Source organism: Acinonyx jubatus, chromosome B1 (assembly GCF_027475565.1).
Source record: "Acinonyx jubatus isolate Ajub_Pintada_27869175 chromosome B1, VMU_Ajub_asm_v1.0, whole genome shotgun sequence".
In the NCBI taxonomy this organism is placed as follows: domain Eukaryota; kingdom Metazoa; phylum Chordata; class Mammalia; order Carnivora; family Felidae; genus Acinonyx; species Acinonyx jubatus.
In genome coordinates, this window is record NC_069382.1 from 190,158,991 (window position 1) to 190,174,435 (window position 15,445).

A 15,445-nucleotide genomic window follows, 5' to 3' on the forward strand; every position below is an offset into this window, starting at 1 on the left:
TCCATCTCCCAGCTGGATTTAAAGCTCCCCTTGGGACGCCTGGGTGGCTCAGTCAGTTGGGCGTCCGACTTCAGCTCAGGTCATGATCTCACAGCTAGTGAGTTCGAACCCCACGTGGGGCTCTGTGCTGACAGCTCAGAGCCTGGAGCCTGCTTCGGATTCTGTGTCTCCCTCTCTCTCTCTGCCTTCCCCCACCCTGCCCCCAGCTCGTGCTCTGTCTCTGTCTCTGTCTCTCTCAAAAATCAACATTAAAAAAATAATAATAAGGCAGCTCCATGGGCACCCCTCCGGCCCAGGGCTTCGAGTTCTGCACCACACTCTTGGCATGGGATTAGACACTCAGTTGACTCTCACTCAAGCAGCGAACATTTATGGCTTGTTTGTTGGGTCACTAATGAATGCATTCAAGTTTTGAGAATCTCGGAACACTTTCTGAAATACGTTGGGCTCTCAAGTCAGGCATAACAGATATGCCAGAACACTGGCATAAACAGATATATTCAAGGCAATTTTTTCTCACCCTCTTAAAACCACCAGTAATTCATGAACCTTCTCTAATCTCAAACTTATAGCAATTATGTGGAAAATTTCCAAATGGCATTGTTCTATTCCTAGAGAGTTGAAATACAATAGTCCTTAGATTCATTTCATCTAGAACCACTACTCAATCATAAAAATCATGCCATTGAGCCATTATGATATGTGATTTGATCAGTTATCAAATCTCTGAGGATAGTTTAGGAGTTTAGCCAAAGTTTTTTTAATTTGTGATTTTTTTTAACATTTACTTATTTCTGAGAGACTGAGAGAGACAGAGCATGAGCGGGGGGAGGGGCAGAGAGAGAGGGAGACACAGAATCCGAAGCAGGCTCCAGGCTCTGAGCTGTCAACACAGAGCCCAACGTGGGTCTCAGACTCACAAACAGTGAGATCATGACCTGAACCGAAGTCAGTCGCTTAACCAACTGAGCCACCCAGGGCCCCAATTTGTGATTTTTTAAAGATTACATGATTCAGCTCTTAGGGCCAAGCTAACTGCCTATGAATATATTCTTGGTGTACCCAGGATAAAATTTTGCTTGTTTACTTAGAAAATCCATTTCATAACATTTTAGAGAATTACTTTTTTCACAGTACTTGAAAAAAAATGTTTTGATTGCAACATCCGAGCCAGCTAATGTCTCAAGATGGCAAAGAGGAGAGAGGATAGAAAGCTTCCCTCCCATTTCAGAATATATGTGAAATGAGACACTGGTACTCATGGAGGTGGAAGAAGGAAAGGGTCTTTCCTTCTATGGTAATTCTGAAAATGGAGGGCTGCCCAGCTGAGAAGCCTCCATAGGCTGCCAGGGCAGAGGTGGGGTATCTGATCTCTCATGGGCACCTGCGGGGAGGGGAGGGCCTTCTCTCTGTCTTCTGTGCTCTTTTCAGGAGGGGTGTCCCCTTCCAGGGCTCCCTCTCCTTCCTACTGGCCACGTTATCATATGCTGCCCTCCCTTGCTTCACTCTGCCCCTCTATCTGCTTTCTCCCGTTAATCTTGGTTTTCCTCATGTCAGCTTTTCCTCTGCAGGGAGGAAGGGGGGGGGGGATGAGTCACATGGATCTCAAATGAGGGGGCAATCTCTGAATAAATGAACTTTTTCCTATTCTGTGGACTCACATAGGGGCCTCTGGCATCCCCTCATTACTGAAGGCAGGTGACCACAAAGCATCAAGTTGGCTTCTGGAGATTGTGTTTATTTACTTTCTCCATCAAGTTTTATTCCTTTTTTTAAAATTTTTAAATATTTATTTATTTTTTGAGAGACAGAGTGTGAGTGGGGGAGGGGCAGAGAGAGAGGGAGAGAGAATCCCAAGCAGGCTCTCGCCGTCAGCGCAAAGACAGATGTGGGGCTCAACCCCACGAACCGTAAGACCATGACCTGAGCCGAAGTTGTGCACTCCACCGACTGAGTCACCCAGGTTCCCCTTCCTCTACCAGTTTTAATAGGTTTTTAATGACTGAGATCTAGCTAGTGGTTGATATTCCAAATGCCAAAGAATATTCATGGCCAAGTGTTAACCAATCAGAAGAGATGTCAGCCATCCAGGAGAACAAGGTCCCGGAGGCATTAGCCTCATTCACACACCCTTTAATTAGTCCGCTGTGACAAGGTCCAGGGGATCTTAGAAGTAGGGTCTAGGTGGCCAGGGTGGCATTTTGGGAATCCAGTACAGAAGTATTTAAATATTTTAATAATGATACAGCTGTAATTGTAATTATAGACAATGTCAATTACAACCAATAGGTAGTAACTGCCTGGAGTACAGTGTTGAGAAGGATTCTGGAGTTATATCCAGGCTCAGTGGGGGAAAAGGACCTGGTCATGTAGTTATTTCTTGCCAGGGTGGTGGATGGGAATGAGAAATTTCTGCATAAATGGCGGGTGAGGACTAGTGATTTCTGTGTGGGTGGCGGATGGCAAGCAAAGGCACGTGTGCCACATATTTGCAACTGTAGTTCACAGGCTTATTACTGTCATAAAAGAGAATTCTGTTAGCATAACAGGAAAGGATTCACCATGAGAATAGCAAGTTTGGACACTGCAGTGGATTAAATAGTGTCCTCTAAAAACTGCTGTCTACCTGGAACAACAGAATGTGACCTTATTTGGAAATAGGGTTCTTACAGATATAATTAATTAGTTAAACATCTAGATGAGCTCATACTGGATTACCGTTGGCACTAAATCCAATGAGAATGTCCTTGTAAGAGACAAAAAAAAAAAAAAAAAAAAAAAAAGGACAGGTTGAGACGATGAGATGACCACATGAAGATGGAGACTGTAGTGACGCTACCACAAACCAAGGGACTCTAAGGGCCACCAGAAGTGGAAGAGGCAAGGAAGGATTCACCTTTAGAACTTTGGCGGGGAGCATGGCCCTACTGAAGCCTAGATTTCAGACCTCAGGGCCTCCAGAGCTGTGAAAAAATAAGCATCTGTTGTTTTAAGCCACCAAGTTTATGTGGCTTAGGTGGGGCAGCCCTAGGAAACTAAAACAGACCCAAATAAATACATTGCTAATGGTGGGATTTTAGGCTAGCGGTGCAATTTATTTTGGGGGGATCTTACAGCCTATAGCCACCTGTGATTATGGCAATATTTTTTTTTAACGTTTATTTATTTTTGAGACAGAGAGAGACAAAGCATGAACGGGGAAGGGTCAGAGAAAGGGAGACACAGAATCTGAAACAGGCTCCAGGCTCTGAGCTGTTAGCACAGAGCCCGACGTGGGGCTTGAACTCACGGACCGCGAGATCGTGACCTGGCTGAAGTCGGCCGCTTAACCGACTGAGCCACCCAGGCGCCCCTGATTATGGCAATATTGATTTCTGAGGTATATCATGCTAGGACCCAGGCAGACAGTGATACTGAAGTACTCTGATGAAAAAGCCAGGGAGCCCCCTACCTCTCATCCCCCTTCTCCATCTTGAGGTACACACTGAGGCACCATGGCCAGCATTTTCAGGAGGTGAACAGGGAAACAGATCTCCTTCTGCCCAGACCGGAAGGACAGACGCGCCCCAGGAGAGGCTGACCTTCTGTTCACCTTGAAAATCTATCAGGACACCAGCGTAGCCCATGGATGATTTAAAACCATCTGGTACCTGTGATCACCAAAACAATGCTTGGGACAGTGCCTGTAATTAAAATGCATACCTGCAGTGTCAAACTCTCCGGCCAGTTGAATATTTGCAGATTGAAAATCTGTCCAAAGTGAACTCGGAAGTCTGCCCCGAGGGGCCGACTGTCGGTCCTGGACACTTCTTTGTCGTTGAAGATCACCTTTAGATATATTGAGCGTCTCTTGACGTCCTCCCTTCGCAAGACTTCCACCCTGTCAGAGGAGACCGATTGCAGATGGGTTAGTAATTGACCAGGGGAAACTGGAGTGTCTGACAAATGGGCACTGAACAGAACAAGACACCTGGAGGTGACCCTGCCACTCATGTTACCTCTCGTTGCACCAAATCAGCCACAAGTCTCAAGGAGCATCATATAACAAATTTGATACGGACTAAGAAACGGGCACTCAAAAGGCCACAGGGTACAGAAGAATGGTGGTCCAAGCATCATCCACCATATTACAGTGTCTTTAATTGTTTTCAAAGAAGCCCTATGTTTGCACCCCAAAGTTTTTGTTTTAGTTTTTAATTTTTTTTATTACTTTTCTTTATTTTTTGAGAGGCAGAGAGAGACAGAGCACATGTGGGGGAGGGGCAGAGAGAGAATGGGAGACACAGAATCCAAAGCAGGCTCCAGGCTCCGAGCTGTCAGCACAGAGTCCGAGGCGGGGCCCGAACTCATGAACCATGAGATCATGACCTGAGCCGAAGTTGGACACTCAACTGACTGAGCCACCCAGGCGCCCCTGCACCCCGAAGTTTTAACTAAACAGAAACATAGTCCTTGCAGTTGGAGTGAATTCAATCCATAAGGGATAGTAGTGATTTATATTTGGGCGGGATATTTTATCCTAAAAATGTAATAGCATAAAAACCACAACAACACAGGAAACAACAGATGTTGGCGAGGATGTGGAGAAAGGGGAACACTCTTAGGCTGTTGCTGGGAATGCAAACTGGTGCAGCCACTGTGGAAAACAGTGTGGAAATTCCTAAAAAAGTTAAAAATAGAACTACTCTATGACCCAGCAATTGCATTACTAGTTGTTTATTCAAAGGATACAAAAATACAGATTCAAAGGGGTACATGCACTCCAATGTTTATAGCAGCTTTTTCAATAATAGCCAAATTATGGAAAAAGCCCATATGTCCATTGACTGATGAATGGATAAAGTAGATGTGGTACGTATATATACCATGGAATATTACTCAGCCCAGCCATCAAAAAAATGAAATCTTGGGGTGCCTGGGTAGCTCAGTCGGTTAAGCGGCCGACTTAGGCTCAGGTCATGATCTCACGGTTTGTGAGTTTGAGCCCCGCATGGGGCTCTGTGCTGACAGCTCAGAGCCTGGAGCCTGATTCAGATCCTGTGTCTCCCATTCTCTCTCTGCCCCTCCCCCATTCTCACTCTGTCTCTTTCTCTCTCTTAAAAATAAACATTAAAAAAATAAAAAAAAAATGAAGTCTTGCCATCTGCAATGACGTGGATGGAGCCTGAGTGTATTATGCTAAGCAAAATAAATCAGTCAGAGAAAGACAAATACCATATGATCTCATTCGTATGTGAAATTTAAGAAAAAAACAGATGAACATATGGGAAGGAAAACAAAAAGAAGGAAACAAACCATAAGAGATTCTTAGCGATAGAGAACAAACTGAGGGTGGATGACCGGAGGTGGGGGGATGGGCCAAATGGACGATGGGCACTAAGGAGGGCACTTGTTGTGATGAGCACTGGGTGTTATATATAAGTGAAGAATCACTGAATTCTACTCCTGAAACCAATATTACACTATATATTAACTAACTAGAATTTAAATAAAAATGAAAATAAAGTTATATTGCTGGATCAAATAAAAAAATAAACAATAAAAAATAAAGACTGACTCAGAGTAAAAAAAAAACATGTAATAGCATATTGTAACAGGTGAAATCTGCTTCTCCCGGATTCATGCTTTTCTTAACACTTTCTGACAGTGAGTACTCACTGGATGTAGGGGATTAAGAACTGTTCCTTTTTTAAAAAGGCTTTTTGAATTCCAAAAAAAAAGGTATCCTGGCAAGCATATCACCTTTATAGCCAGGAAGCTAAAAAACAAATCAAAACCTCCAAGAACAGTCTTTAATTTTACTGTGCATATTTGCAGAGATGCTCACCCACAGCTCCAGTTATTGGTTAAGTCAATAGCTACTCAAGTTTGGTAAGAACAGGGAAAGCTTAGAAAAATAAAATAAAATCGAAATGCACTCAGGGGTTTTTGGGTAGTAAAGTCTTTTTTTAAATTGCAGTGAGGGGTGCCCGGGTGACGCAGTCAGTTAAGCCTCTGACTCTGGATCTTGGCTCAGGTCATGATCTCGCAGTTTGCGGGTTCGATCCCCGCATCAGGCTCTGCGTTGATGGTGTGGAGTCTGCTTGGGATTCTGTCTCTCCTTCTCTCTGCCCCTCACCCTCTTGTGCTCTCTCTTTCTCTCTCTCTCTCCCCAAATAAATAAACTTAAAAAAAAATTTCAGTGAGACATACACAACATAACACATCATTTTAACTATTTTTGAGTGATCAGCTCAGTGGCATTAAATATATTCCTGACGTGCAACCATTGGCATGATCTTTCTCCAGAACATTTTCAGCATCCCAAATAGAAATCCTGTATCCATTCAACTGGATGGTGGTAGTTTTAACTTTTTACATCTCTGTAATTTAGGCCCATCCCAGATATGGAATTGTTCAAATGACTTCAATGTTGTTGTTGTTTTTCTATAAAGGAATTTAACACCAAATTTCAGGAAGTATTCAAGACACCCAAAGACTTTACTCAGAGTTGTTTTATGGCTTATTCCAGTAACCTCCTGCTACGAGCAGACCTAAGGCACCTTCTGCATGGCCACCCTTATGTGAAGGCCTGATGAGAAGCTCAATCATAGTCATTGGCTTGGGGTAACTTGGGTCACAGTCCCAAATCCCAGTGAAAACAGAGAAATTCAAGACAGAGGTGTATATTCTCAGTCAAAATGAGACTCATGACAAAAGATTGCCAAATTAAGCCCCAATTTCCCCCAAACACGATTACATGTTTTCTTAAAAACATGTAATAAAAAAACCCCTTGGAATCACATATTTTGGATGTTTATTATAAAATTATATGTTATGCAACTTGTGGCTTGAAGATAGCGAATTCATTGCTGGGGAATAGTTTATTTATATGTACTATCTGAATGCTATGAAATTGGGAAGAAAAAAGCCACAATTAAAAAAACACATTATTGGTACATTAACAGAAGTTTGAAACTAAGGAGGCTGCAGGAAGTCTTAAACGGACATCCTAATGAATCCCCACATCCTAATTATGTCTGAGGGTGACTGAATTTATTGTACGTATAGATGTACGTGCAGAAAGTGGGGCTTCTGACTGGTTCCCTCTTAGGCATCATATGAATGACTAGAAATGTATTTCTATGTAAATCTGGAGAAAAGGCATCAGATGGCTACAGGGGATACCCACAATTCCTCTGGGAGGCTTTCTGGGGCCTTCTAAGAGAGAAGCTGGCCTCTGGGGCAGGTGAAAACGAGGGTCAGTGACAGACCTGCGTGTCTGTGCCAGGTCAGTGGACAGAGAACCCGTTGCTGTTACAGATAAAGGCTCTACATCAAAAGCCACAAAGGCTATGGCTATGGTTATGAAGAGTGCCTCCTACAGGCAGCCTCCCTTGGTGTACTCCTGAGTGACCAGTGGGGACACCTGAGGTAGGGGAACCATTCGACATCACCAAAATACGGACACACATCTTCAGTTTCATAGAGTTCAATCTATATGATACTTGCTTACAGAGTTCACGGTTCTCTTGATCAAACTGTGTCAGTCAGGAGATATACCCTCCATGTAGCGCATGCCTGCCCACCCACGAGCGCCTATCACAGGTCACCCCCACTTACACACTTAGCGTCTGCTCACCTGGGACACTGCTCGTTGGGCGTGACACTCCCTGCCAGGCTCAGCTCCGGGACCAGCAGTGGCTCCCCAGGCCTTCTCCTGCTCCGGGCTGCCCTCTCCCTCACCTGGTGCTCCATCAGGGCCCGATCGGTGGGCTCCGGGGGGACCGGTTTCACCGGATCCTCCTCAGGATACGGCTCCCCCATCTCCTCTTCGGGATGCTCTTCGACTGCTTGCTTCTTTTTCTTCTTCTTGGCCCTCTGTTGGGCAAAAGGCAGTCTAATGTAAAATAGTAATTTTGGAATTTCACTCAAGACCACAGTCTTCAGAACCAGATAGATAGACTTGGCTGCAAACCTAGCCCCACCTCAAGCAGTGGTGGGCACTCAGGCAGGTTACTAAACCTCTTGACCTCTCTGTGCCTCAGTTTTCTCATCTCCAAAATGGGGACAATCATAGGAAACTCTTCCCAGGGCTGCTGAAATGAGGTAATGCTTGGAAAGCACTTAGCACAGTGCCTGGGACCCAGAAAGAGCTGAAAAACGTTAGCTATTCACGGGATCATTAATACTGGGGCTAAAGGCCAAGGACACATCTTGAAATTAAAGTAAGTCTTGTGGGCCGGCATTGCAATTCACCCGATCTATAACTTACTGCCTTGGCTTCAACGTTGCAGGATTATATGTGCAAAGTTATATGATTTTCCGGGGAAGCCTAGAAGCATCACTGCCCTACATTCAATGGGTAGAGTCAGAAGGGACCCCAGTCTTCCTGTCCAGTTTCCCTCCTCGGGCCTCAAGTGGTGGTCTCCCAGACGCCTCCGGTCCCCAAGGTCAGCCCTGCTCAAGGCTAAGTGACTCGACAAACCTGGGCTTTCTTCCAGGCTTTCCACTGTTGGTACGCGGCTCTGTACGCTTCCATCTTCTGCTCGTGCTCTTCCATGTGTTCTTCCAACAACTCGCTTATTTCGGCTTGAATTTCTGCTTCGTATGCTTCTTCGTCTGCTTTCTGGTCAACCTTTTCCCTTTAAAATAATTTACAGGACCTTGGTTATTTCTTGAAATTCAGTAAGAGAGTAATAATAACAGCAAATACCCATATGGGGGGCAGATCCTCCTCTGAAAGCTTTGTGCATGTTAGCTCACCACCCTGCGAGGCCGATACTACTATCATTTGCATTTTACCCACAAGGAGACTGAGGCACGGAGAGATTAAGTAACGTGCCCAAGAACACACATTTGGTGAGTGGAAGAGCTGGAATATGGGCCCAATCTATTTGCCGCCAAGCAACAATGCCAGTCTGAGCTAAGTGATCCAGATGGCAATATGACACTGTCCAGTGCCTGTAGACTTCCGACCGGTAATGGTAGAGTTTCATTGTACTTATTTTATTCGTGCTTCAAATCTCTGAGAAACCATTTCATTATGTTACTACCGAGCCCCCAAAACTGCTGTTCTGATTTTAGATTGACAATTTGAGTTTTTCTTTGACGATTCTGCTGATACTTTATCAGGAGCTCTGCCCAGCCCAAAGCAGCGTTCTCCATAGTGTGCTTGGTGGAACATTAGTTCTGTGAGATCCCCTGCCAAAAAGGCGCTGTGGCTGAGTCAACCTGGGATTAAACAAGTGTGGTATGTTACCGAGCAGTGTGATTGTCCCGGAAGGAGGTGATAGACATGTCACCCAAACACTCCCGCCCAGCACTTTGGACTTGTTGCAGCAAATTGCCTGGGCTTAGCGATCAATGCAGTCTGGCCTGTGGGTTCTACTCCTAAAGATCCTGTCCTTTTCAGATAAACTTACTCAGGTGCCTAAGGCTGACTCAGGTTTGCTTATGTACACGTGCTTGCTTACTTACACGTGGGGCCTGGTGGGTTAGCAATTAGCAGTCCCCTAAGGCACAGTTTCTTAAAGCTCTAGGATCCTGCTGAAGAAGTCACTCGGGAAACACAATGGCACTGGAAATTTGTAAACATCGGAGAAAATCTGGCTCATAAGTTATGTTCCATCTCTGGCATATAGAGAACCATTTGCCTTGCTCTCTGTTCTGTAGAGGCATAAATAAACTAGCTGAAATCCGATGACTTTTGCAGGAAAAAAAAATTATGCCGTATCATAAGGTGGCTAGGTGAATCAAGGGTGTAAAAAGGGGCACTCCAAAAAAATTTAGGAGGCAGCTACTTATAGGAGGAAGGGGTGTTAGGTATCACAAAAAGTGTCACCTAGAGGGGACCTTAAGGGTAAATTTCTGACAAATTTTAGTTTATCTTAAACTGAAGGAAAGAAGGAGAAAACAATTAGGTAAATATTTATGTTCTGCTTCTGGGTGGGAGGGGCAGCCTGGAAGATGGAATTCGGAAGCTGAAACTCTGGAATTTCTGGGAGACATCCGTGGTTTCTGTGGGACAGACTACTTGGATCTGTTTTTCATCAGCTAATATTAACTCAGCAAATACCAAGTGGCAGCTTCTCTGTTTGGGACCAGATACCCAATGGCGACCAGATCCCTGCCCTCAGGAAGCACGGTCTTGTCTTTGTCCCAGGAACTGTAGGATGGTTTCTGAGTCTTATGAAAATTATGAAATCTATGAAACCCTAAAAATCACAATTTGCAGCTATCTTTGGCTAAAGCATGACTCTCTTCAAAGTAAAGTATCAGATAATTGCTCATATTTTTTACTTTTTATGTCGATGTATAGCACAACACTTACTTTCAACAAACAGTCAGGAAGGGACCAAAACCAGCAGCAGAGACACTCTTTAATTAATATACAGAATATGGTTTTGTTGTGATGACTCTACTTTTAATCATGTATCAAAGTCTAGTGGATTAGGTAGCATACCTGATGTCAAAGCATACTTTCTCCGCACCATATACAAAGATCTATTCCAAACGGACTAAAGACGAATGAGAAACATAAAACTATAAAGATTATAGAGACCATATAATAGAATATCTACTTGACTCAGGGGAACAATTTCTAAAGCAGCATACAAAAAGCACCAATCATGAAAGAAAAGATGAACGTATTGTATCTGTGTAAAATGAAGAATTTCTATCATGAAAAAGCAGCAGAAGGGAATAAGGAGACAAGTACAGAGTAGGAGAGGGGATCTGCAATGCACATCAACAAAGGGCCCATGTCCAGGATAGATGTCAAACTCCTACCAATTATGCAAAAGATACAAAGAAAAACAGTTCAGTTCAAAAATCTACACAAGCCTTGAACAGACAGAGGAAATCAAAGTGCACAATTTATGAATGGGAAGTTAGAAATTAAACTATCGGAATTGGCAAATTATGCTATCGGACTGGCAAAGTGTGAGGTTTGACAAGACCAGGTGACCTCGATGGCACGAGTGATACGGACCTACAGGAACACCGCTCAAAGTATAAATCGGCACAACCACTCTGGAAAAGTGTAATCAGCACGTGAGTATTAGAGAGGCGCATCTCCTAAGACTCAACAATTTCACTTCTGGGTATGTTTCAGGAGAGCTTAGGCACGTGTACCTTAAAAGACACATATAAAGTACTTATAGAAGTGCTGTCTTGTAATAGACGAGAAACGGAATCAACTGAAATGTCCATCAACAGTAGAGTGAACAAGTTCTGTTGTATTCATATAATGAATATAAAGCAAAGAAAATGAACAAACCAACTATAGCTATAAAGTAGCTGAGTCTCACGCAGTATTAAAGAACACACTACAACGAGTACATACAACCTACTCTCATTTGTGGATACATCAAATACAGGTGATATTAAACTACATATTTTTAGGAATTACAGGTAGATGGAAAACCTAGAAATAAAAACAAGGAAATGCTAATCATAAAAGTCTGGGAAATGGTGACTTCTGGGATGAAGGGGGAAGGAGGCAGGGTTAAGAACATAGGGGCTGCTCAGGTGCATGTAATGTCCTATTTCTTTACCTGGGGAGTGGTCATATTGTTATTTACTTGTCATTCTTTATTCAAAAAAATTTTTTTAAGAGAGAGAGCATGAGGGTGTGAGCAGCGGAGGGGCAGAAGGAGAGGGAGAAAGAGAATCTTAAGCAGGCTCCATGTTCAGCGCTCAGCACAGAGCCCAACGCGGGGCTCGATCCCATGACGGTGAGACCATGACCTGAGCTGAAATCAAGAGTTGGACCCTCAACTGACTGAGCCACCCAGGCGTTCCTATTTGTAATTATTTTTCAAACTGTACCCATGTTTTACACATTTTCTCAATAAAACAATCTTTGAAAAAAGCTTACTTTCTCAAAACAAGTTTCAAGGGTGTATTTGTAAACCTCTGAAATTCTCGAAGGGATTTCATCTCCTTCCAAACTTTTATGATGGTTTTAAGCAACATTCGATCTTTTTCTTGTTCAGCGTCACGCAGTTTTCTTGTTTGCCTAGAAGATTGAACATGTTGATATATATTAAAAAGTTATTCAGGTAGGTATGTAAATTAAAAAGGAAATTAATAATGCTGTAGCGACTGGATATTTAATCTGATACCTATAATACTTCTTAAGTACTAGAAATCCAAAAATATGAGTGGAAATTTGAAGACAATAGGATGCCAATCTGTTTCAAGAGGTTATTTGATTTTGTTTTCTCTAGGTGAACCTGAAGTCAGTTAAACTAAATCACCTTCTGAACTTGTTATTAATAATACTATGTACCCTTAAACAAACAGCCACCTTTGAAGTTATAAAAATAAGAGGCCCAGTAAACTCAGTTCTCATGGACTAAATTATTGTAGACATAGGAAAATGTTACTGTCCCCATTAACAACAAACATTAAAATCTGTCTTTGTTAACACAAATCACAAGTTCTAATGTTGCTCGCTGCCTGCCTTGGTGAGTTTTCAGTGCTAACTAGATTAACAATATTTTTAGCTTGATTTGAAGAGGCATCAGTTGGAAATGTTTTCATTTTTATTCCCATTATTTAAAGTGCTTGGGAATTTTTCAACCCCTTACTTTCAGCCCTCTCTATGAATGATAGTCAAACCCAGAACCCAAATGTACTCTATTATGCTATTAATCAATTAGTTAACTAGACAATTTTTCTTTTCTTGAGCAAGTAGCAGGTGTCATTCCAGGTGATTCAGAATGTCTAAGACTGGAAGTGTCTTTGTCCTCAAGGAATTTACAACTTAGCTCAGGAATCAGATACATAGATAAATGACTACAACATACAAGGTGAGATTCTACAGCCTAAGAGAGTGCTGTAGAAAACCACGGAGGCAGGGTCTCATGAATTAGCACCTCCTGACCTCCAGAAGGAAGACCTGAGTCTGGAGGTTGCACTTGTGATGACCCAGTCTGTGGAGATGGTACAGAGAAGCACAGAGGTCTAGGTTCCCAGTCATTCAACTGCTGGCTCCGGAAAAAGAAGATGGCAGAAGACGACAGCCAGTTAGTGGTTGGGTGGCCAAGATTCGGGATTCTCTGAAGACCTCACAGAAACAAGAAAGCAATGAACTAAGAAACATTCTTCTTGGGAAGCAGTGAAGCATGTGGTTAAGGGCACAGATGTTGGAACCTGACTCTGTAGGTTGAGACCCTGGGTCTCTCATCTGTGAGCTGGCCTAGCAAACAACTTAACTTCTCCCTGCCTCATCTGTAAGCTAGGGGTGCTCACAGAATCTACTTCACAGGGTTGTTGAGAGGAGTGTTAATGCTAGAACCGTGCCCGACATCTGGTAAGTGGTCCGCCAAGTGTTACCTGTCACTATCAAGTGGTCTGTGTTCTTGTGCCCTTAGCTGCTACCTCCCCGGCCTTCTTTTTAAAAACCGTGGTATAAAATTATCTTACTGAGTTCTAGGACACGTTGAGGCTTTCTGACATATTTCCTATTTCCTTTTTTAGTACCTGACAAAATAGTTTCTCAGAAATGCTAAAAATGAACTCTTAGCAAGAAAAATTTGACATCTGAGCTACAGAAGCAAAGCATCACAAAAGAATATTTAACGACCAGTTGTGGTCAGGGTTCTGGAGGAAAAGGCAAAGGCAGTTTTGCCCGGGGAGTCAGGTAACACTTTTCTGAAACTTGGTAAAGATGGGGTCTGGAGTGTGGATGAGGGTGTCAGCCCTGAGGTGAAACTCTGGGAGTTCACTGGCCTCTCTGGATGATCTTTCCAACCACGGGACTGGATTCCTCTCAGGAGGAAATGCAGATTAATAAAGAAAAGAAAAAGAAACACCCTGTGAGGGACTTAGAACATTTAGAAGCTGGGCAGAGAAGGATGATAGAGACAGGATGGTGGGAAGGACAGGCGGAAGGAGAGGGGTGCGGGCATCCAAGAGAGGGTGGCCTAGGGAGGGGAGGGGAAGAAATAAATCACAAAAGGCCCCTCTGGTGACAAGGCCCCTCGCTGTCAAGAGGCCAGGTAGCAGGAGGGGCTTGGCAAGACGGAGGTCCCTAGGGACCGTGGCCAGATCGCCTCAGAGGAAAAGCGGATGGGTGAATGAGGACGGGTTCCAGTGAACAGGATGGGAGGGAGCCGAGCAGAAAGATTGGTTCATGTTTGCCACAAGTTTGGCTGTGAAGGGAAACACAGAAAGGCGTAGCCAGATGGGGCTCTAGGGTGGCAGAATTTTTACATGTTCAAGTCTGAGTAGGTCTGAGGGTTAAGAGCCAGTAGGGAGAGTAAAATACAATGTCTCCCTGTCTTGCACCCACAAGGTGCTTCCTTCCTCGTCCAGCTGGTTGCAGCTCAGAGGGCCAGCAACGCGGTCGTGATGCCATTTACAGAAAAGAAGATGGAAAATGATGGAAAATGCTCGCTGTGGAGCTGTGCTGGCTGTTGACTCGGCCGATGCCCGGCAGGGGCTCACCCAGCCTCTGGTCAGGTCAGCAGCCGCACACGGGCCCGCTTGAGGGGACATGTGGGAACAGGCCGTCTGCTTTGAACCGGTTTCAGCAATAGTTAAACATCAGTAAAAGACTAAAACCCACTCTTTCACGGGGCCAGAAATGCTGAACCGCAGAGCTGTTCATCCCCACGGGCAGCAGAAAGACCACACTGGCTCTGCCACCCACGGGTCTGTGCACCTTACACACCGTTCTGCCAGCTTCCAAATGCTGATTAATAAATACAAGTCCATAGAAAACCACTTCTGTATTCAGAACAGCTTTTTGTCCCTTTTCTTACCCAATGTATGCGAAAACAAAAATTATCTTCACAAAGAGGCTGCCAGCTGGGTTTTTTTGTTTTAGCATAAATAAGAATTTTCATTTCATTTTATTTTTTTAAAGTTTATTTACTTTGAGAGGGAGAGAGAGTGCGAGCAGGGGAGGGGCAGAGAGAGAGAGAGAGAGAATCTCAAGTAGGCTCTGACAAAGCAGAACTCATTAACTGTGAAATCACGACCTGAGCTGAAATCAAGAGTCAAATGCTTAACTGACCAAGCCACCCAGGTGCCCCAAGAATTTTTGTTTCAAAATATACTCTTCATGCATTTACAATGACAATATCTCAACGTCACTAATTTCCACTTTGCTGGAAGAACTAACTGAAGTCTCGGTTGTAAAAAGAAAAGTATGCATTTAAAGTCCTGGATTTATTAATTCCTGTTCTAAGAATTTATCCCGTGGAAATGTACAGGTACATAAATATATATACACACAGGAATGTCAATTAGAGCACAGTTTCAGCATAAAAAATAGGACCAGTACAAATGCCTCTCAACAGGGGACATAGCATCTATATAATGTCAGCCTTTAAATAATGATACGGACCTAGATGTCCTGCAATAAGAAATGGTCTGAGATGCATTTTGCATAGAAAACAAGTTGTGAGATGGTAAATGCAATGGTTCCTTAAACAAAATACAAACACATAAA

General features: G+C 43.5%; 1 protein-coding gene across 6 annotated transcripts in view; it reads right to left on the reverse strand.

Annotated features, from left to right (window-relative positions):
* The window catches only part of CC2D2A (coiled-coil and C2 domain containing 2A), a 149,566-nt gene that overhangs the window by 68,354 nt on the left and 65,767 nt on the right, over positions 1-15,445 (reverse strand). For all 6 annotated transcript variants that reach the window (XM_053217555.1, XM_053217552.1, XM_053217553.1 and 3 more), the window contains 4 exons: positions 11,861-12,001; positions 8,468-8,624; positions 7,622-7,860; positions 3,703-3,880 (listed from right to left, as the gene is read on the reverse strand). In XM_053217555.1, coding sequence (XP_053073530.1) covers positions 3,703-3,880; positions 7,622-7,860; positions 8,468-8,624; positions 11,861-12,001 — 715 coding nt within the window. The remainder of the gene's footprint in view (positions 1-3,702; positions 3,881-7,621; positions 7,861-8,467; positions 8,625-11,860; positions 12,002-15,445) is intronic.